Source organism: Ovis aries, chromosome 18 (assembly GCF_016772045.2).
Source record: "Ovis aries strain OAR_USU_Benz2616 breed Rambouillet chromosome 18, ARS-UI_Ramb_v3.0, whole genome shotgun sequence".
NCBI lineage: Eukaryota > Metazoa > Chordata > Mammalia > Artiodactyla > Bovidae > Ovis > Ovis aries.
The window spans coordinates 25,165,070-25,188,561 of record NC_056071.1 but is presented as its reverse complement, the minus strand read 5'-3'; the positions used below and the strand labels follow the sequence as shown (position 1 = coordinate 25,188,561).

General features: G+C 46.3%; 1 protein-coding gene across 2 annotated transcripts; it reads right to left on the bottom strand.

The window, feature by feature from the left end:
* Window positions 1–818: 818 nt before the first annotated feature.
* Window positions 819–22,493, bottom strand: FAN1 (FANCD2 and FANCI associated nuclease 1). 2 transcript variants are annotated; one of them, XM_042235154.1, is made up of 14 exons: window positions 22,327–22,493; window positions 20,323–21,870; window positions 17,977–18,117; window positions 17,379–17,580; window positions 14,282–14,515; window positions 12,481–12,612; window positions 9,807–9,915; window positions 8,749–8,868; window positions 6,794–6,958; window positions 6,201–6,348; window positions 5,190–5,293; window positions 4,242–4,436; window positions 3,493–3,621; window positions 819–1,173 (listed from the first exon to the last, which is right to left on the bottom strand). In XM_042235154.1, exons 2-14 carry the CDS (start codon window positions 21,572–21,574, stop codon window positions 1,165–1,167), a joined length of 2,940 nt encoding a protein of 979 aa, XP_042091088.1. In that variant the 5' UTR covers window positions 21,575–21,870; window positions 22,327–22,493; the 3' UTR covers window positions 819–1,164. The 2 variants fall into 2 exon arrangements, with proteins under 2 accessions (XP_042091088.1, XP_042091087.1); XM_042235153.1 differs by having other exon boundaries at window positions 819–1,066.
* Between the last annotated feature and the right edge of the window lie 999 nt (window positions 22,494–23,492).

Genomic DNA, 23,492 nt, shown 5'->3' with positions numbered 1-23,492 from the left:
AGTCATGTGAATTTTCTGGTTTCTGAGTACATTTAGAAGTGATGCTTCTGGTACACTATAGTCTATTAAATGTGCATTATATCTAAAAGAAGTGTACACACCTTTTAAGTATTTTAAAATACTTTCCTGCTGAAATATACTAACCATCATCTGAACCTTCTGCAAGTCAAACCATAACAAATACAACAACAGAGAAGTCTGAAATCTGTGAGAATCACTGGAATGTGACCAAGACCCAAAGTGAGCACTGCTGGAAGGATGGTGCTGACAGACCTGCCCGACCCAGGGCTGCCCCAGACCTTGGATCTACACAGTAGTGCTAAAGCGAGTTCTGCCAGTGTGTTCTTGCACTAAAGCGAGTTCTGCCAGTGTGGGAGACTGCCTCAGTCATCGGGGACATCCCCAAGGGTCAAGACGGAAAGGGACAGCTAAATGCCTTTGGTAGAGAGTGTCCCTCCCCATGGTGATACAGGCCCAACTGGAGCAAGTGTTGACAGAAATAACAAGGCACTTGATGACAATGTGTTTCTTAATTCCTAAAGAAATCAGAGAAATCAGAAAACAAATTCAAGAATCTGTTTCTATTTTTTAGAAAGAAACATTGTGTATGCTACTTTCATAAAAGACTGAAAGCTGTGAATCATCTCGTTCTGCAGTATTCCAGTTTTCTGTAAATATAACTTAATAACATAATGCATCCAGCTCCTGAAATAGCCACCAAGGTTCTGATCTTTTTGGAAGTTCTTTACTAATGTGTGGGATCAGTAAGTGTCCTGAAGCCAATCACTGAGGTTCGTGATACAGACACTGTACGATGATGAGTTCTTAAGGTGCCAGGTTTATTGTGACAACAACAAGACCAAAATTAAATAGGACGTAGTGACATTCTATGCTCTGATGGTCTTAGATGCTTCTGAGCCCTCAGCTCTCAGTCGGGACCCTTGCTCCTGGCCCCGACTGCAGCCACATGGCAAACCTCCACGTCCGCCCCCAGCTGGCGCAGCTCGTCCAGCCAGATCATCTGCTTCTGCGACAGCCGGTCGTGGGGTCCCTTCACTTCCACCAGCTGGGAGACAGAAGGGCTATTCAGGTGGGCTGTGGCAGTTCCCAATAACGACCATTTATTTAGAAGGCTTGTCCAGCTGCACTGCTGTACTTAGATGTCTATAGCAACTAAACATGTACATATGAATTCAGTGAGAAAGTCCCCTATTCTGTAGAAATCAGACTGTCCTCCACAGAGAATTAGGAAATGGATTCATACGTAATATGGCAGCTGAAATAGTTTTCCACCACACATAGCACTGTTACTCTCCTGCTCAACACCCCTCAATCACTTTTTTGTTGTGTCTGCAATTCAACCCAAGCTCCTTGCCAGGACCCACAAAACTGTGTGGCCTGGTGTCTTCCCTGCGCAAGCAGGGCCCTTGACCATGCTTGCCAGTCCCACTGCCTAGGACATGTCTCCCTGCTCTTCACATGTCTGACACCTTCCCCCTCAAAGCTCAGCTCAGATTCATTTCTAGGAGGGTCCTTCTCTTGCCTGTGTACTTGTTTACTGTACGTATCGTAAGATAAAACTGCTCATCACACATCAGCTCCATGGAACCAGAACTGTGTCAGTGTTGTCTACTACAGAGCACCAAAATTCAAAACAGCGATGGAGACTACCAACATGAACTACAAAATTTTTTTTTAATTAATAAAGCATTTACACAGCCTAACAGGAGTTAGAGAGATCTTAACAGAGATCCCAAAAGGCAGAACAGAGAGAAAAAAATATTTGGATAATGGCTAAAAAAATTTTCAAAGTTGATGGAAATTATAAACCCAAAGATCCAAGAAGCTTGGTGAACTCCAAAAGAAGTTGGTGAACCAAAAGAAGCTTGGTGAACCCCTAAAGAACATGACTCTAAGAAACAAATTACATATAAGTTTGAAAAAGAAAAAAAAGGCAGGGCGGGGGGAATCTGCCAGAATTGTCAAAAGCCAGAGGGGAGACACTACAGACTTTCACCAGAAACAATACAAGCTAGATGACAGTGGACAAATACTTTAAGGCATTGAAAAAAAAGTTCTTTGCTTAGGAAAAGCTATCTTTCAAAAAAGAAGACTAAAAGTCTTAAAATATATAAAACCTAAATAATTCATTATTAGCACACTGCCATTGCAAGAAATGTGAAAGGAAGTTCTGTCAGGAAGAGAATGATAGTACATGGAAATCTGAATCTATATAAAGGACTAACCATTAGAATTTGTATCTATATGAATAACTATAAAGGCTCATTAGTCCACTGTAGAAAGCAAAATAATGTGTTACAGGGTTTATAACATGTTGAGGCATAATGTATGAACACAGCACAAGGGCTGAGAGAGGAGATATACTGTTGTAGGGTTCTTTATATTCTATGTGGACTGGTACAACATCACTTGAAAGTAGATAAGTTTAAGTACACGCTGTAAACACCACTCCAACCACTTAAAACACATGAAGAGTGAGAGCTAACAAGCCAACAGAGGATAAAATGCGACCTCAGACAAAATGAAGAACTGAGAAAAAAAACAGAAGGTGTAAAGCCAAACATGAATAATCACATTAAATGTAATATTCCAAATACTAGAGCACACATTGTCAGATTAGATTAAAAGTAAGACCTATATATATGCTGCCTACAGAATGTAAGAAACTCAAATATAAAAACAAAAGCAAGTTTAGAGACATGAAAATCCTAAGTTTATATGTTGAATAATAAAGTTTCACAATATATATAAAGCAGACATTGATAAAACTGAAAGGAAAAATACCCAGATCCACAACTGTAGTCAGAGGTGTCACATGACACCAGAAGCATGACCCAGAGAGAAGAGATGAGCTGGACTTTATCAAAACTTAACACTTCAACTGTTCAATACAATATTTAGACAATGAAAAGTCAAGTCACACACTGAATGAAATGTATCTGATAAAGAACCTGTACCATAATTTTTCTTTTCATCTCAAAATTCAGTAGTTTAAGAAAACCACCAGCCTGTGACAGGCAGGATGAGACCAGGTGAGGAAAGGGTGGTGGCCAGCCTACAGCACATGAGCAGGCGCTCACTCTCAGAGCTTAGAAAAATCACCCCCAGCCATCCCAGGCTCTTGGTGCTCACACCTGCTGAGTCCCTGCCCTTGACCTGCTTCCGACAGTGGACACAGCACAAGCAATGGCTCGTCGCTGCCAAGCTATAAAAAGAGACTGACTTCCGTCCTGCTTACAGCCTGGCCCTTCTCCCTCACTTGCTCGGATGAAATAGGCTGCCGCGTGGGGAGAGGCCCAGGTGTCAGCACCGTGGATGCCCCTACCAGCAGCCACCGAACAATCCTAGCCCTCAGTCCAGCAACTCTTGAGGGATTCAATCTTGTCAATCACCAAGCAAGAAATGCCTGGATTGCGGCCTTCAGTTGATCATAAAATTACAAACATGACTTTCCGCTCTAGCTCAACTGACCTTGACATGATGACTCTGGGAGCTCCACACAACCAGGTCAGGGAGGCCCCCTCGGCAGTGCCGGAAGTCCACAGCCAGGCGCCGGCACACGCCACTGAGGATGGAACCCCCCAGGCAGGACACAAGATCCTGGACAGGAGACAGAGATGGTCAGCCCTCCCCTGGGATGGAGACCCTGGAGCCCCCAGTAATGGTGAGACGGGGGAGATCCCAAGTGTCACTCAGCAAAGATGGGGTCCTAGGACACCAAGCACCCTTCTGCCCCTGGTGCTGGCACCCTGGCCTCTGGGGATGCGTTCTCCTTGGTCAGTTACTAAGTTTTCACCCGTTCGGGAACATCCAGGGAGCAGCTAAAAAGAGAGGATTTGGGGTGAGCACTTAGGATGAGACAGTGGACCATGGAGGCCAATGGTCACAGGACAGGGAGAGTGTCTTCCCTCCAGGGGCGACAGGCCAGGCCAAGGAGGCTGCCAACCAAATGGGCAGAAGGCATAACTGGGGCTTGTTCACACTTGGGACTGTCCCTTCAGGAACAGAGGCCTGTGGGCAGGGGTACGACAAGCACATGCACATGTGTATGTGTGTGCTTGCATATATACATGGACAGGTACACACAGGTACATGGGTGTGTGCATACACACATGCACACATATATGTGAATGTGTGCACACGTGTCTTCTGTTATAATTGCCAAAAGGAAACCCACACTGGAGGCACTTCCTGAGCAAACCCCGCCTGCAGACTCTCACCTGGGCTTGCTGCAGAGAAGAGAAGCGATCCCAGCTGACCAGGGAGGACACCCTGCCTTCCTGGGCCTGCCACGCGGCTGCCACCCAGGCCCGCAGGCTCTCCTCAGGGGCGCTGTGAATCTGCTGCAGCCGGGCTTCCATGGCCGGTGCCCTGCTCTCATAGAAACTGTCTGTGCAGAGGTCCAGCGGGGCCGCCTGTGTGCAGGGAGAACAAGCGCACACTAAGCCTGGGAGGCTGGGGTCATCAGAGGAGCCAATGCCCATCAAATCTGGAAACTGGCCACTCTGATGAAGTGGACTCAGGCTTTTTCTCAAAAGATATATAAAAATCACCCAAGTAATCTGATATAAAAGCAATTTATGACACTGGTTTTTTAGAGAACTAATTTGCAAAGACAAGCACAATTTGCTAAAAGAGTTCTTAGGTTAAACTGGTGGAGCTCTTGGACTTTCCAGGTGGTGCCGTAGTAAAGAATCCACCTGCCAATGTAGGAAACAGGTTCGATCCCTGGGTCAGGAAGATCCCCTGAAGGAAAGAATGGCAACAGACGCCAGTATTCTTGCCTGGAAAATTCCATGGCAGGCTACCGTCCATGGGGACACAGAGAGTTGGACAGGACTGAGCGACTGAACATGCACCACACAGTGGAGCTGTTAGCAGACATGTATGACTAAGCACAGGAATGTACATGGGCCCCACCAGGGTGAAGCTGTTTTAGACACTGACACTAAAGGTTTCAAGAGGAATGATTCCAGTAAAGTAGCTTACATTTTAAATTCTATGAATCAGATTTAAAAATTAAAAGCCATTCTTACAGTGAAATTAGCACTAGGATCCAGAAGAGTATAACTGGGGGCAGGTTTCTGGGGCAGCAACCTCAGGGTCCCAGGGTAGGAGTGACTCACGTGTGTGTGCAATCTCTGCAGCCTGAACACGGCCAGGGTTACCTGATAGGCATTTCTGAAGGCGTCCGGCACCCCGTCCATGAAGATGATGTCCCACAGCAGAAGGCCAAACAGGGTGCTGAAGGTGGACCCCTCCCCATGGATCCCTGAGACAAGGCACACACGAGAAAAATCCATCTCTTCTGTTCTCCAAAGACACCACCATATCCTACTGCCAGCTCAAATGGAAGAAACTAGCAAAAATATTTTAGATTCAAAGGCAAAGGCTGTTTTTGTGCCATCCCCTGCTCATTTTCTTAACATTAGATTGCTTATATACAGAAGCCTTGCTTAAGGATGAAAGTCTTAGTAATTATGACAAAATTCAAATGCATGTTTCAGAGTGGAAAAACCTAAGGGACATGTTTAAAAACAAATAGTCTGACGGGGGAGGGTGAACGCCCAGGAGCCTTTGCCTTCTGACCCCATTCGCCTCCTTCCACAGCACTCCTCTGCCTCGACCTGGACACCACATAGGGCCGGGGTTTTTAAGACTTGGGGTTTTACAGAAAACTTCCACATCAGAGACCACCCAGTCCAGGCCCCCTATCCCCACCCCACATCCAGACCACAAGATGGGGTGGTGACCTCAGAGAGGCCCAGCCCAGTTCCAGGCCGTGTGAACAGTGAAGCAGGGTCCCCAGGGCTGGGGCCTCTCTGAGTGGGCCCCTCTTGGCCCTTTGGCACACCTGATGCCCCGACCCGAGACCCCGGCGCTCCTCCACACACTGCAGTACCTCTGAGCAGCTGGCTATGGGCAGCATCTTGTGGTCCTCTCCAATCCTGTCCACCTGCCTGACCCAAGATCTCCAAGAGCAATCCAGCCACCCTTGCTCCTCATGTCCCTACCAGAACACGCCACTCTCATGGTGGCAGGTGTGAACACTGGCCACGAGGAAGCACACAGCCCTGATGAACTGGAGTGATAAAATTCTCTCCTGTGCCCTCTAGGGCCTCCCACAGGGACAGGATAGAGTGACAACACCCCCTAGTGTGGCCACATGGCCAAGTTACCCTGGTCAAAGCCACAGTGTCTATAATGGGCCAGCGCCAGCTCCTCCACAGAGCACAGGACAGTGGTGGGGGTGTCCCCCCCAGCCTCCAGCACGAAGACAGACTTCCCTGATCCACGCTGCGGGCACAGCCGGCCTGTGACGGTCACCTGGGTGGGTGGGTGGGGAGAGGAACAGCCCATTAGCCCCACTCCTGCTCTAGCCCTGAAGCCCCAGACAAACTCTCCTCTGCCCTCGAAAGGCCACCTGTCCTTAGCGTAGCACCGGGCTGGTCTGTGAGGATGTGGGCAGGTCATCGCCTGGCCCCCAGGAGCGCTGTTCCGAGCTGCTCTCCAGGGTCCTGACTGGGCTGCGGGCAGGAGGCCTGGCAGGGTTGTGAGCTGCTGACTCAGGGGTAGAGTCACAGCCCCTGCTGACCAGGTCTCTTTGATACCTCGATGCCAGGCTGAGGTCGGAGCAAAGGTGGGTCGCTGCCCACAGCAAACCAGAGGGCTTTCTGAGTCTATGAGAAATGTGTGCTGGAAACTGCTCTTAGGCTGCGTTCAGGAAAAACCCTTGAAATGCACCCACAGTGCCCCCAGAATATTCACGCACATGTCTGACGTCCTCCACGGTGAACTCTGGGAGCTGGCGGAGGACGTGCATGTACTTCTGGCCACTGGGAGAGGCCCGCAGGCGCGTGGCTCTTTGGTACAGTGCCAAGCGGTGGCCTGTCCGGACGTGAGGATCCGCAAGCCCTGCAGCGATGCACTGGACAGCCTGTGGAGAGCATGGCACTGTCAGTGTCAGTAAGGCCCAGACAGCGGCACCCCCATTTCATGGGATGGGAAACCCCATCATTAATTAATCATTCCTTTTGCTAATCAGCGGTGGGCAAAGCTGCCCTCCAGGGACAAGGACATTATTCCTGTACATCTCACGCAGACACATTCAGCGCATAGATGAAGCACAGACCCTGAGGCAAAGGTGTGGGGCAGAAGCAGTCATGTTCCCAACACCACGTCCTGGTCACACGTGTGGACACACTGCCTCAGGAGACAGAGGAGACTGGAGATAGGGACCTGGGGTAGGGCGCTTGGGGCCCCAAGGGGTGCTCAGGCCAACTGCAAAATTATATGTGGATTTTTGACCATGTCGGGGTGAGGGGATGGTCAGAACCCCTAACCTCTGAGTTAGTCTAGGGTCAGCTATATAATTAATGCCACTGAACTAGAGATGGTTAAAATGGCAAAGTTTTTTTTTTGGTTGTTATATATAATTACTACAATAAATAAAAAGTAACAACAACAAAAAAAAAGCCCAGAAGTCAGTGAAGATCAGACCATCAGAGTGTAGCAGCCCAGAGGAATCCAGCAGAGAGAATGAGGCCCTGCTGGCCACTCTGCAGCCCTAATGGAGCCAGGCTGGCTGTAGGGAGGGGTAGCCCTGGGCTCGGCCTGGCCAGACTGGCTGCTGGGCAACTGTGGACATGAGCCTCTGCTAGGCTGGCCGTTGCCTGCTCTAGAAACTGACATACAGAGGGAAGGAATGTTGACAAAGTCACAGGTTATGAGTGGCCAGGAAGACCTCTAGGAAAAGGCTAAAAAAAACCAGGACGCTCCATCAACGTCAAAAATAACCTCTGAGCATTAAAGAACACTCCTCTCAGCAGACCCAAATGATGGGAAAGTCTATAAACTCCTCTGAAGTTTTATTTCGGGGAGAGAGAGAGGCAGTGTGCACACGCCCTCTGTCCACACTGGGTGGGGGCCAGCGGGGGCCACTCCTGATGCTGGGCAGGGAGTGCCATGCTCACCTCCAGGAGAACAATTTTCCCTGGCTCGAAACACTTGAGGTGACAAGGCGCCTTTTAGTTTCAGGCAGTAAATGGAGTGTGTCACTGTCCAGGCCCAGAGTCAATTTTTCCAACGCTCCATCACCGGATTCATGTGACCTGCCACTGGAAGAATAAAAGCTCCCAGGGCACCAGTGCCCTCTGCTGGACGCAGACATGGGGTTGGCAGGGATGGGGACCATAGGCAGCCACACAGAGGGCCACTGTTGCTGCCTTGCGAGGCCCTGCCCTGCTGGCCACAGTGGCTGGCAGCTGACAGTGTTCTCAGACTCAAAGTCCCTGACAGACAGGGCAGCGCCCAGATGGGATGGTGGCCACCCTGTGGAGCCAGGTGCCACGTCTTCACCCATCTTCCTACCAGGAGGCCCTGGGCAGTGAGTGAATAAAATCACCGTTTCCCAACCAGAGAGCGCACCTGTGTGAAGGTGGGGGACACCTAACCCTCCAGCTCCCGACATGATCCACCTGCTGACCCACAGTCACCCTGTGCTCACACCCCTCCTATTTGTGTGGTTGGCAGAACACAGAGAAAGAGGGATGTTTAAGAAATCAATGCTTTAAATCAACTATAGTCCAATATAAAATATAAACTTAAAAAGAAAGAAAGAGATCAACATCCTAACGACAGTTAGACTCTTAAGGTATTAACAGTTTGCTTTACTGTTTAAATGTACGTAAAGCTGAAGAAAGGTTGGTGGCCCTAGAAGCTACATACTGGCTCCAGGCGCTTCAGGTGCTGGTGTAAGTTAAGGGCCAGCCGGTCCCACCACCGGCCCCTGCTGTCGGGACAGTACACGTCCTGGGACAAGAGGTTTTCAAGCTCTTTCACAGCTTCCTGCAGCAGCAACAAGAAAGAACATGCATTAGACTCTTGCACACTAAGGCTGCTGTTACACTGAGTTGTCAGCAAAACTGGCGAAGGGTATCAGCATCCTTGCCACTCAAAAATAAGGCCCAGGGCCCGGGAATGCCAGGAGGGGGCCCTGGGACATCCCCCGAGAGTGGCCTGAGCTCCAGAGGCACCCCCACTTCTCAGCAGGGCCCCTGCCACCTCATGTGGATGCAGCTGTGACACCGCATGGCACTCTCTGTGCACCAGGTCAGCAGCACTGGCCACACGGGGCCAGGCTCTGGGCAGGAGCAGCAGCTGGGCTCCAGGTCCACATGCTTCTGGGAACCCAGCTGGCCACATGGCCAAGGGTGCGAGGAACTGGGGAGGGGGCTGGACAGGTATAAGGCAATGTCTCCACTCAAAGGCCCCACCTCAACAGGCGGACTTTGTGGTCCACGTTCATGGCTCATGTCTCATGCTCATATTTTGTGGTCCCTGAATCTTTTTGAAGAATCTAATGATTCTCCTGAGAAAAATGCACAAATCCCAGAGATGCACTTGCAGGTCCACAGACTCTGTTGAAGCCAGTCCCACGGAGCTGCCCAGGGTCCATGGACCCAGGTGAGGAAGCCCTGCTCTAGCATAGCCTCTTTGTAAGATGCCGAGTTTCAATCCAGAATTGTCTGCACAGCAGAAGCTGAGCCTGGCAACCTCACAGTTCCGAGTATGAGCAGGAGCATGACCAGAGCCCTCACTCCTGATTGTAGGTTACTTCCAGACTGTCCGTGACTGCTGTCCTGGGAACTTGAGCAGAGGCGAGGCTTCCACCTCAGGGATGTGGGGAGACGCTCCCCATCACACGGGGTCGAAGCTCAGGTCTGGCTGCAGACCACGTTGGTGGGAGAAGTCAAGAACCAGGGGCAGAGGGCTGGTGCACTCACCTCGTACAGGTGAAGTCTCTGCAGTATTTCAACGTTTCGGGACAAAATCCTCGTGTAAACCCACCCAACGGTAAAACAACGGAGGAAGAGTGGTAAATTCTCGTGGTACCTAAAACGAAGACATCCACCAGCAGTTTACTGGTTCGGTGTGTTTACTATAAGACAATCCTAAGAGGTGATTTAGAAAAGGCAGAGGAACCAGAGATCAAATTGCCAACATCTGTTGGACCATAGAAAAAGCAAGAGAATTCCAGAAAAACATCTACTTTTGCTTCATTGACTACACTAAAGCCTTTGACTGTGTGGATCACAAAAAACTGTGGAAAATTCTTAAGAGATGGGAATACCAGACTACCTTACCTGCCTCTTGAGAAATCTGTATGCAGGTCAAGAAGTAACATTTAGAACTGGATGTGGAACAACAGACTGGTTCCGAATTGTGAAAGGTGTACGTCAAGCCTGTACATTGTCACCCTGCTTATTTAACTTATATGCAGAGTACATCACACAAAATGCAGGGCTGGATGAAGCACAAGTTGGAATCAAGATTGCCAGGAGAAATATCAATAACCTCAGATACACAGATGACATTACCCTTATGGCAGAAAGTGAAAAAGAACTAAAGAACCTCTTGATGAAACTGAAAGAGGAGAGTGAAAAAGTTGGCTTAAAGCTCAACATTCAAAGAACGAAGATCATGGCATCCGGTTCCATCACTTCATGGCAAATAGATGGGGAAACAATGAAAAACAGTGAGAGACTATTTTCTTGGATTCCGAAACCACTGCAGATGGTGACTGCAGCCATGAAATTAAAGGACACCTGCTCTTTGGAAGAAAAGCTATGACCAACCTAGGCAGCATATTAAAAAGCGGAGACAATACTTTCCCAACAAAGGTCTGTCTAGTCAAAGCTATGTTTTTTCTAGCAGTCATGTGTGGGTGTCAGAGTTGGATCATAAAGAAAGCTGAGCGCTGAAGATTCAATGCTTTTGAACTGTGGTGTTAGAGAAGACTCTTGAGAGTCCCTTGGACTGCAAGGAGATCCAACCAGTCAATCTTAAAGAAAATAAGTCCTGAATATTCATTGGAAGGACTGATGCTGAAGCTGAAGCTCCAATACTTTGGCCACCTGATAGGAAGAACTGACTCAGTGGAAAAGACCCTGATGCTGGGCAAGATTGAAGGCAGAAGGAGAAAGGGACAACAGAGAATGAGATGGTTGGATGGCATCGCTGACTCAATGGACATGAGTTTGAGCAAGCTCCTGGAGTTGGTGATGGACAGGGAAGCGTGGAGTGCTGCAGTCCATGGGGTTGCAAAGAGTCAGACACGGCTGAGCGACTGAACTGAACTGAAGAGGTGACAAAGCAGACTGAATTGCTTTCTCCTAAGAAGATACATTCTGAACACTGCCTGTCATGTGCAGTTTTTTATACCACAAATCTATGTTCTCATGGCCACCTGCTTAAAGTCACCAGAAGGCAATGTGAAATGAGAGCCAGAGGTCAGCAGACGCCAGCCCCCAGGCTGGACTCAGGACCTCCACCTGATTTTAATACGAGTCCAGTGTGGTTTCCATGTTTATAAATGGCTAAAAGAAGTCAAAAGGAGAAAAACTGTGTGGCACATGAAAATTACAAGAAACATACATTTTGGTGTCAGAGAACACGCCTGCACTGGGACAGTTCCACCCATTCGCTGGCAGAGCCTGACTGCTGCCCCACTAGGCCTCCACCCAAGAGGCTACTGATCTCTGTCCTATAGGAACCCAACTTCCAGTCCATGAGGTCTTATCTTTTTTTTTAACCAAGAAAATTATCCATTAACTTGTTTTAACCGTTTGCTTTCCTGTCTAGTCTGAGAAATGTTTACAAATTTGCCCAATTACTTAAAGACAATCCTCCAGGGTCCATGCACATCACGGACTAACACTCATTGTAAACACTGGTTGTCTCCTTCCTACAAAGACCCGTAAGTAAATGCCTCACTCTGTCTACTCCCAAACAAAACATGGAGAAAATATTCAGTTGTTTTTCTTAACAGTAAAGGCTATTTTTCTGGCTATGGTTTTTAAGTTTGTATTATTTCTGTGTAGACTTTTGTCCTAAATGTTTTTCTGAAAGATATATCCAATACTACTGATTTTTTTCATCACTTTGTACTAAGGAAGGAAAAAGTTTCTTAACCCTATGGAACATGCTGAACATTTATTAAACCAAAAATAATGAAGGATCATGTGCTGTGTACTTGAACTCTTGAAGTAAATGTTCAATTTAATTTTCTTTTTTTTTTTAAGGTATGATTCATTTTCTTGTTCAAAACAACAGCCCCTAGAATTTCCACCAGAAGACAGCTTCTGTCCTGCGGCCAGGCTTCTCCCGTGGTTGTAATTCAACTGACCAAACCACAGAGGGGCCAGTCCCCCTGCAGGTGGCAAGCCACTGTCTGCCACAGACGGACCGGGGGTATAAAAATCACTCCAAACTTTCAGATACTCCCTGCTACTCACCCGGTACTTTTGACTCCATGCAAAGCGAGGAGGAATTTCAACTACACACGATGACCTCACCACAGAACCAAAGGAGCATGTTCCTCATGAAAAAGATGATCTTACGCAGTTAGAACAACTAGGTCAGTCGGTAACCCTCACAGGCACCAGAGAACCACCTCACCTCAAGGACGGGTGGTCTTTCAGTCCATCCCAGTCCTGCTTTGCACACCGAGCGAGCTCCCTAGCCTGCTCCCAGGCCCCACTGGCCATCGCCGTGGAGATGTCATTCAGCGTGTGCGCGGCCACCGCGTACCTGTGGGGGGACAGGCGGGAAGCCACAACATTCAGGTTTCAGTGGGGGATGAGCACTGACGTATAGAACCTCACATCCTCACATCCCACCCAACACATTCAGATCTGCTTTTGAAAATACAAGGGTTACGTTTTATCTCAGTAATCATTTGACTATTACTCCATGAATGGCCTAGAAGTAAGTATTCATACAGGCCTCCCAGCAAGAAAGATGAAGATACACACACCTTACCATCATATCACACGTCACATTACATGATGCAACACTGACCAACTCTTCCTCCCTGACCTCCGGTGCCCAGTCACTCATTCATCCATTCAACAATCTAGGAGCAACTATGACAACATGTAACCAATCTCAGGATTATATGGAAGTGTAGGTTTGGTCATTTAATCACTAAGTCAGAGATGGCCAGAGGGATACTGCCCAAGGTAAGAGAATTATTTGGGATTTTCAAAAACAACTTCAGGGACAGTATCTGGGAGATGGCGATGCTAAAATGTTCTGAACCCATGTAACTGAAGAGAGACAGCTTCTCAGCATGTCTTTAGATACCAAAACAAAGACATGGGCCCATAGTTCTGTAACACTGAGTGCTGTACGTGTTCTGTAACACTGTGCTCTGGACTCACCCTTGAGAGAAGAGCACACACTGGCACTGTGTGCAGAAACTGTCAAATAAGCGAAAAACAGAGCCCCCTAAGTGTAAAAATTTTCTCATACATGCTTCCATCTAGCTCTCTTTTAATACTCAACTGGACAGCTCTAAGGCAATGAAAAATGGAATTGGAGAAAACATTCTAATTAGAAGATCTGACTGAAAAAGTTATTCCTATTGAATACAAATAAGATATTGACCTTCCTAATAACTAAGGCTGCTGCTACTGCTGCTAAGTCGCTTCAGTTGTGTCTGACTCTGTGCGACCCCATAGACGGCAGCCCACCGGGCTCTGCCATCCCTGGGATTCTCTAGGCTAGAGTACTGGAGTGGGTTGCCATTGGCAAAAAGGGCTAAAATCAGTTTATACTGACTCTGTTTTGATCCAGTCATTTCAATAGCTTATTTTTTAAAGCACATACTAGACAACACTTAAACATCTTTTCTAAAATCAAATATCAGAAGCCATTTCAGCTAACTTTGAAACACAAACCTGCAACATCTATGCAATTTTTTAAAAATCAAAATCCACTTTTGCTAAACACTGGCTAAATCCATGCATCAATATAGATTCATGAAAACTTCTATTGGCTGCATGATTCTGGTATATGGTCCACAAATCAGTTACTAGCTTTATTTAAAGCATCATTACCAGGAAGATATTCAGCCTTGTTCATGCCAACAACATACTCACAAGGCAGGTTTGTTCAAATGTCTATATTTTAAAAATGCTCCCCCTGCCAAAGCTATTTGGGAATATAAACCAGGGGAAAACTGTGTAGCTCTAACTCAAAACTAGGGGGTTTTGGCAACCTTAATCAAACTGCATTTCTACATTCTCCTCACAGTCCTGGAAAAGTATAAAAGTGAGCAAAAAACTAAACAAGAAGCAAAAACCTAAAAAATGGTTTTGAGCAGATATTTCTCTTGTGGATGGCAAAAAACAATAATAGATCCTTCTGCATAAATTTATAAATACACAGATGTTATAGTGAGCAATCACTCTCTTACCTAATGAGATCATCCCTGTCCTGGAAGATCGGGGTCTTTCGATTGATGGTGTACCTGGGGAACTCCAAGCGGCCCAGGTTGACCAGCAGCACAGTGGAGAGCTGACCCTGGCCCCCACAGGCAGCCTCCTCATCTTCCACCATGTCGCTCAATGAGAAGAGCAGCAGGGCCCGGGAAAATACTGCCCGAGGGCCTCGAGAGACCCTCAGGGAACGTCCCGCCACGTCTTTAGCTCTGAAAAATACACACTATGGATGAGACTTGCTGGTCTGTAAGCATTTGGACATCAGATTTCATAGATTATTTCAAGCTAAACAGCATTCATTATTCCAAGCCTGAAGCAAACCTCTGGCCTCTAGCTGTGTGATGTTAAAGCATTTGTTAACCTCTCTGGAGCTCAGAGCCCCACTTTGGAACACTGTGAAGATTCGATGAAATTAAACCTGCAGACGATTTCACATAGTGTTTGCCTCAGTAAAAGAGCAGGATAAGGTTTATGCTGGTCCCAAACACGTGAAATACCAGAGAAACTCAAAGTGTTATCTGTTTGACATTAGCAACTCCCAATTCTCGACTCCAGTGACAATTTAGATTAACTAACAGATATTTATTTATTTAAAATAACTTTATTTATTTATTTATTTATGGCGGTGCTGGGCCTTTGTTGCTGTGTGCAGGCTTTTCTCTAGTTGCAGCAAGTGGGTGCTATTCTCTAGTTGTGGTGCACAGGCTTCTCATTACAGTGGCTTCTCTTGTTGGGGGACACAGGCTCTAGGGTGAGTGGGCTCAGTAGTTGCAGCTCCTGGGCTCTAGAGCACAGGCTCCACAGTTGTGGCACATGGGCTTAGTTGCTGGCAGCATGTGGGATCCTCCCAGAGCAGGGATTGAAACCACATCTCCTACATTGGCACATGGATTCTTTACCACTGAGCCACCAGGGAAGCCCCACAGGTATTTATTTAGAATGTCATTATCAAAGGCTCTTGGTCAGGCAGCAGGTCACAACCAGGGCTTTCTGGCTCTAACAACCTGGGCACCATGCACGACAGGGTTTCTCTATTGACATCTGGGCTGTGATTTCTTTTCTGGGGGCTGGGGTAGGGGCAAGGTGCCCATTCTGTGCATTAGACAATGCTCAGCTGTGTCCCTAGCCTCCACTCACTAAATGTCAGTGGCACCCACTACCCACCTCAGTCACAACAAGAATGCCTCCAGATGATGCCAGGCATGCCTGGAGGTCAAGGTCCCCCAGGGAGAGCTGGAGTCCAGTGGAGGACCTCACCCTTCCTACCAGCCCAGAAGCTATGAAACCAAAAGCAGAGCTGGCTCCCTGGGGAGTCCAGAGATCAATGCCCCCAGTACAGTCTCGAAGACACAGGGGTAGGGTTCCCACCTCACCACCATGTACATGAGGACCACTTTTCGCTTTCATGCATTGGAGAAGAAAATGGCAACCCACTCCAGTGTCCTTGCCTGGAGAATCCCAGGGACGGCAGAGCCTGGTGGGCTGCCGTCTTATGGGGTCGCACAGAATCGGACACGGCTGAAGCAACTTAGCAGCAGCAGCAGCAGCTCACCACAAGTGGAGAGAAGTCTGCACAGCAACAAAGACCCAGCACAGCCAAAAATAAATAAATAAATAAAATTATATATATACAAATAGTCTTAAGATTCTCATTTTTCTATAATTCTCATGTCAGTGATAAAAAATGTTCATCTTAATTCTTCCATTTCTGTTCCTACATGCTCAGTGCTTACACTAAGAAACAGCTAATTTAGTGTTCACTTACTTTTAAAATATTACACACATGAATACCATGAAATAGTTAAGAAATAAAATTAAAGACTTAGAAGACATTTAACCACAGGGATGAGGATCTTATACCCCTAAATCAATTAACTATAAATACATAATCTAGTTAAATACTTTTGGAAAATCTACAGTATAAACTTTTTGAAGTGTTGACAGTGACATTTTTCTTAATAATGTATGCCTTATTTATTCCTGTGTTTTACCAAGATTAATATTTGTAGTATCTTCTCAATGAGGATGGGCTCTTGGCACATTAACAGCTCAAAGTTACACACACACACACACACACACACACACACACACACACACACATTATATAAAAACAATGATGTTGCTTTAAACTGTTTGCCAAAAGCATTATCTCATCTCATTTTCAATAACTCTGGAAAGTGGATTCCCAGACTAAGGCTGATATAGTTATACTTTAGACATAACATAGGCAGAAGAAATAAATTCTGAGATTTTTATGATCTTTCCCAACCTGAAACTGTTCAGGAACTTTTATAAGGACAAAAGAAACTATCCACAGCTTTTGGTAAATTTTTATGTTTCAACTCAAGAGAAATTGCATATTATTGCTGACAGATTATGTTTCAATAAAAAGTCTACTGAAATAAAAATTTGGCTGGATAGTTCATGTTTAACTCTCGTTAAGGAGAGTAGTTAAAACTGCATTTTTCTTGAGTAATAAAATACTAGAATATGCCAAGGGCCCAGTGCCCCTAACCTCTTGCCTCTTGGTTTTTCTTGTCCTAGAAATCAGTGTGATATGACAAGAATTATGAAAGCTAACCCAAGAAAGAATCCAGACCTGATCATTAAGGTTCTCTGCCTTTTCAGTCTGACAGCAATTGCAAAAACAATCACAATCTGGAAACACGTACCATTCGTTTTAAGACCTTAGTATGTGCTGTGTGTGTGTGTGTGTGTTAGTCCTTCAGTCATGTCCAGCTCTTTGTGACCCCCACGGACTGTAGCCTGCCAGGCTCCTCTATCCATGGAATTCTCCAGGTATGAATACTGGAGTGATTTGCCATTTCCTTCTCCAGAGGATCTTCCTGACCCAGGGATGGAACCCAGGTCTCTTGCATTGTAGGCAGATTCTTTACCACTGAGCCACCACGGAAGCCCAACCAACAACTCAAATGTTCTTACTGTAACAAGTTCCTTCTCTGTTCACCTGAGACTACCATAACACTGTTAACTGACCACACCCCAATGCAAAATGTTTTTGGTGTTGATAAATACATAAATAAAATGATTGAAAAAAAAGATCCACAAAACCTTTTCAGGATCACTGCGCCAATGCCAGGCTGGTTCCGGCCCCAAGTACAGACTGAAGGCTGCTTGGCCAATCTGAGGAACGCATCCACCAGCTGCTGCTTCTGCCCATGGGCACTCGCCAGGTGGAAGGTCTTTGCCAGGGCTTTCAGTTCCGGAGCAGAAAGGAGATCCAGCACCTCAGGGAGCTCCTGCAACTCAGATTCTGAAATATTAAAAAATTTAAAAAAAGTACTTTAAATAAGTTTATTATTTTCCAGTTTGATTGATACTTTAAGAAGAAAGTTTATTTGTTGTCCTAAGATTAAGAACTCAATTTAGGGATTTTCCTGGTGGTTCAGTGGTTAACTCTGAGCTCCCAGTGCAGGTGGCCTGGGTTTGATCCCTCATCAGGGAACAAAGACCTTACATGCCACAACAAAGACCCAACACAGCCAAATAAATTTAAAACAAAAACAAAAACAAAACAATTTAAAAGATGCACACACAATCACTATTTCTCAGGCACCAATCAGGAGATGACACGAAACCAGCACCACCCTCATTTTGCAGAAACTCCCTTCAACCTGTTTCCACTTTGGTTCCCCTGGATGAACCGTACCTGTCTGCAAGAAGCCTGCCTGTGTCAGCTCTCCAACCACGGGGGTTAAGTCAGCAGAGATCTCTTCATAGTCCAGCTTGTTCACCTTAATCCAGCTGAATTTACGTTGAAAAAGTCTTACATACAACTTTTGACCATTGGCTGTGACAAAATTAAGATATCAGTGAAAAACATTCTATTTCTTCTCGAAAACCACATACGCTATCACTTCCTTTGTAAACCAAAGGGAGTAAAACATGCTGTGTTACAAATACACACAGGCGGACTCAACTGATCTTCCAAGACTATCATTTTCTTCCTTTGGAAGACAGAACTTATTTCAAATACAAAGTCCCATAGGAATGTCTCCTTGGCCTGTGTGCAGGACAGGAGGAGCAAGAGGACACAAAGCCTTTGTGACAGGCTTTGGAACTAAGCCTCCCTCTTCTCTTCTGTTATGAAAAGTGGGAGTGGGGGCCAGTAACACCATCCTCCCAAAACCTGTGAAAAGATTAAATGAGATGAGTGTATAAACCGTTCCAAAATTGGTAATGATTAGTAGCCATTTAAAAACCTAAAGGACTTTCTTTCCTGGTGGTCCAGTGGTTATGAATCTGCCCATCCACCGCAGGGTCCCTAGTCAGAGAACTAAGATCCCACATGCTTGTGTGGTGCAGCCAAAATTAAATAAATAAACAGAGAAATAACACCATCTATTTAAATATATATCTTTAAAAAATAAAAGTGTAAGATCCAGGTTCCCCACTTTCTAACCAACATTTCTAGTCCCTCAATAGAGACACATCCTACCCCCTCACCGAGAGTTCCAGTTATTCTGTTCTCTGCTTTTGGTTTCATATGCAATATTCTATTTTAGGCTGAAAATCATCTGAAAAGGATTTTTCAAAAAAAGTCTGGCTTTGGTAGAATGGCCATCTCTAACTCAGTGATCTCCACCAAGCTATTTAATTAACCTGGTCTCAGGTTTTCCTAAAATTATCCTTCAATTTCCAATTCTAGAGTGGTATCGGGACTTCCCTGGCCATCCAGTGGTTAGGACTCTGCTCTCCCAATGCAGGAGGCACTGATTCCATCTTTAGTCAGGGATCTGAGATCTTGTATGCTGCATGGTATGGCCAAAAATTTAGAAAAATAAAATGATATGACCTTATTTATTAAATTTTCTACAGTTATTTCCCTTTTCTCTTGAAAGAGGCAAAATCGATTCACAGTAGCTATTTTCACAACAGACACTAAAGATGATTCTCTGTGGAGGGCAGCCCGCAAGAATCTGCAGAGCTTACACTAGGAGACTGTTCCTACTTCTCAATCACACCACAGCTCAGGGTTACTAACTCCTTTAATAAACGCTCGTACACCAACCAAAGATCTGGGACCACCCTGGATACAAGAGTCGATGGGGTGTCATTCACACAGGCAGGGCCATAGTTACACTGTGTGAACGTAAAACTGAATTCCTTCTCTTACCCATTATTGGTAATGTTCAGGATTTCTTTTTTGTAACTGGACCAGGAGTCAGACCTGCTACTATTACTAGTGGTCAGCATGGCTCCCAAGGAAGCTTTTCCTGCTTGAGAGGGACTCATGTGCACATAGCCATCAGGGTCCTTTGGATGAGCAGCTGATGGCAGGTGGAGATGGGGTGGGCGGGGGAGTGCGCAGCTCTTGCTCTAAACCTGTGCTATTTGCTTTGGGCCACACAGCTGGCTGCCAAGGAATTTAGGTATGCTTTTAAATGTACCAATTCACAAACTTAAAAAAGAAAAAAATTAATGTACCCATTTAGCTTGAAAGCTTCCATTTCCTGCACACCTTTACTTTAAAAGGCAGAGCTCAGGCAACTAAAATGTTATTGGAGAAAAAAAATATGCCTCAGTACCCCTTGGTTTGTTTATTTGCTTGTATTTTATTTTCATTTTTGAGGAAATGGCCCGCAAAAACAACAAATCCACCAAATACAACAGCAAGCTTGATTACATGCCTGAAATGCAAGGTACACTTTTCTAAGTCACACTATTTTTTTCCCCTAATCTGGGAAAGGCTGTTTTACAACCATCAAATAAACATAAAAAGGACAAACAACTGCTTCCATTACAAGCAAAGTACAGTTTATAAGGATGACAGTGCAGAAGCAGGCATCACCTGGCCCCAAATCTTATCTCTTTTTAAAGGCACATCATTGTTGAGCTGAACACCATCACTGGCTCTGATTCCCCTGAGTACTCCCAGGGGGCTCCCCAAACCACTGACTCCTCGGGGTCATCAGGTTTCTGCCCATCACATCCCAGACCAACTCAGGGCAGCAAATGGCAAACAAAGCCTCGAAAGCAAACAGGCTCAAAATACCTGATAACTGATGAAACTTAGTTACAATGCCCTTCTCGTGTTCATCAAAGAGCATCCTGTCTTCTTCATTCTCGAACACAGCTTTCAGCACCACCAGGAAACTCCGAAGGTAGTAAGGATGGTCCGACAGTTCTGGACTTGTGGCCCAGGACACATCACAGCTTGACCTCTTCTCCAAAGGCGTCTGATGAGTGATTTCATCCTCTAAGCCACTGTCAGGCTCTGGAGGAAGTGTTTGGCTGTTGGTCTGTATAGAAGCACCAAGTGTAGAACTTGGAGGTTTTGCCTCCCCATGTGAGCCCTGATTTGTCACTTCTGAAACAATAGTCATCTTCACTTCTTCGCAATGACTTGTCTCACATTTTTCAGTAACTTCACCATCTACTCCTTTGACACTCTCCTGCTTTGCAACATGGTCCCCAGAAGCAGACTTTCTATGCCCGAGAATTAAATCTGATGAAAACAACATAGGTGCATCACCTGTGAAGGCAGGAGTTAGGGTTGATTGCTCACATTCCTGGGCAGCTGTCTGGCCTTCAGCTTCTTCCACCTTAGTGCCTTCCACTGTATGTGCTGGGGTGCTCAGCTCCTCCTGAGAATCACCAGTAAACACGTTCTCCTTTTGAGAGCTGTTCTCCAAAAGTGGATCCTGGCCCTCCACCTCCAAATGATCAACCAGGCTCTTAACCCTTGTGTATGAGGACCTCTGTAGACTCTGGTAAGTGAACCCCTCATTCTGATTCAGGGATCTTTTAGCCTTTATGTATCTTCTGGACAATTTAGAGGACAGGCTTCCGAGAGAAATGACTTTTACATTATGATGTCTCAGCTCGTCTTGATTTTTGCACACCGAGTCACCTTTATTTTTAAAGTAGGGGCTGGTCTGCTTTTTTTTGCCCATTTTTGCTGAATCACTTTGGCCAGGGGTTAAATTTATCGTTGATGGTGATGACCTCTCTGGCGTTATATCTTCTAAGGCAATACTGGTCAAATCTATGGTGGGCACGTTTGAACTTAAGCCAACGTGCCCGGGGCCACCTGGACTCACGTCATTGTGGTCAGCACACATTTCATCAAGATGCCGGTTCAGGTCATATCTTGGCACCATCTTACTACAAATTGGGCAGGCAAGTTTAGCAGGGGGTGCATTGTTAAAAAACGAAATAATAGAGTTAGATTCATTTTTTTTAGTTTTGCTACTTGATAAACTTGTACGAGGCCTTTTTTTTGAGGATTTGCCTACAGACATCATGAGTATTATTAGGAAAGCTGGGTGGGGACTTCCCTGGTGTCCAGTGGTTGAGATTCTGTACTTCCACTGCAAGGGGCCCGAGTTTGATCCCTGGTCTGGGAACTGCGAGCCCCTGCATGCCCCAATGGGCAGCCAAGAAGAAAAAAAAAAAAAGCAAAATTGGGTGTTGTTTTAAGTAGTAAAACACAGGGTAAGACCTGGGAAAGATACCAGTCGTTTACTTTTACTTCCCTGGTTCGAAATCATAAAAAATGGGATCCTATTGGACTTCATGTTATTCATTTAGTTTCTTCTTCCTATGAAACAAAACGTGGATTAAGAACTTATTTATGAATTCAACAACAGAGGCGGGAAACGATCAACGATAGTATCTCACGGGATGCGGCCCTGTATAGACCCTGGCCTTGGAAAGAAAAGCCTAAGGCCATCCTCCGGCTGTCCACGCGACCCCAGGGTGTCCCTCAGCCGCGGGGATAAGTTCTAAGACTCTTCTGTAAGATCTAAATCAGCCACCCTAAAAAGGGACATCTGACTACGCGAGGTCTTCGTTTAAAACCGCTGCACGAGGAACTTCTCCCGGGCAGAGAACGCCCATCCCGCCGGCACAGGCCTTTACTGAGAAGCGCCTCCGGGAGTCGCGGACATCTGTCCACCCTCTGCCCCGCCTCCCCGCGATCCCGCAGCTCTGGCCGCCGAACCTCCTGAGGCTAAAGCTCTGCCAGGCCAGCCCTCCCCTGGGATCGTGTGCACACCTGGGATACGCACCTGGGAGGTGCTCCTGGGGCTGCGCCGTCACCCAGGCCGCCCTTCTCCCTCCCTTCCTTCTGTCCCCCCAACTCGCTCTTCTGGCCCTGCCGGCGCCAGCAGCCAGCTCTCCTCTCATAGCCCACAACCCCGGCCCGACAGCTCCACGCCTCCTACGGGCTACGCGCGCCAGGCATTCCCAGCCGATTCCCGAGGGCTCGGCCGTCACAGACTAGGCCAGAGGAGGTTCGAGCAATCAATCGGTCTTCCCTCTAACTTTAAAGGCATCCAGCGGTTCTGAGGGGCTGAGCCAGAGGAGGTCTGCCCAGATTCCCCACCTCCTGCCTTTCACAACCTGGTGGAGGCGGCGGGCGGGAAGGTGGGCAAGTTGCTGTTTTCGGAGCATTCGTTGACCAAGGAAGCCGCCTCCTGGGAGGAGACAGGCGAAGACTCCACTTGGCCAGCAAGCGTGTGCTGAGGTTCCTGGAAGAGATGCTGTTTGCTGCCGGATGCAAGAGATGCCAAAACCTCAGGAGCACAGGAGTCCAGGGCCATACCACCTTGAACTGAACGCACCCCATCTCATCAAGAGCAAAAGAATAGTAGATCAACAAGGACCTACTTTGTAGCACATGGAACTATATTCAATACCTTGAGATACCCTACGATAGACAAGAATCTGAAAAAGTATATATATATACACACACACATATATATCTGTATCTATAAATCACTTTGCTGTTCACCTGAAATATTGTAAATCAACTATACTTCAATTAAAAAAGGTAAAAGAATAAATGTATTGATAGGTAATAGGGAATGGTGAGTTTGCATATTTTTTACATTAAAATGTAGTTTGTAAATGTAGTTTTTCTTTGTGCTAATAGTTTAATATAATGAGATTACATAATTTAACATAATGGCTATGTGTAACAACAACACAATTACTGAAAGTTTATCAGCCAGCCCTTGAGTGCAGATATCCTTATAGCAGAAAGTGAAGAACTAAAGAGCCTCTTGATGAAAGTGAAAGAGGAGAGTGAAAAAGTTGGCTTAAAGCTCAGCATTCAGAAAGCTAAGATCATGGCATCCGGTCCCATCAATTCATGGGAAATAGATGGGGAAGCAGTGGCTGACTTTATTTTTGGGGGCTCCAAAATCACTACAGATGGTG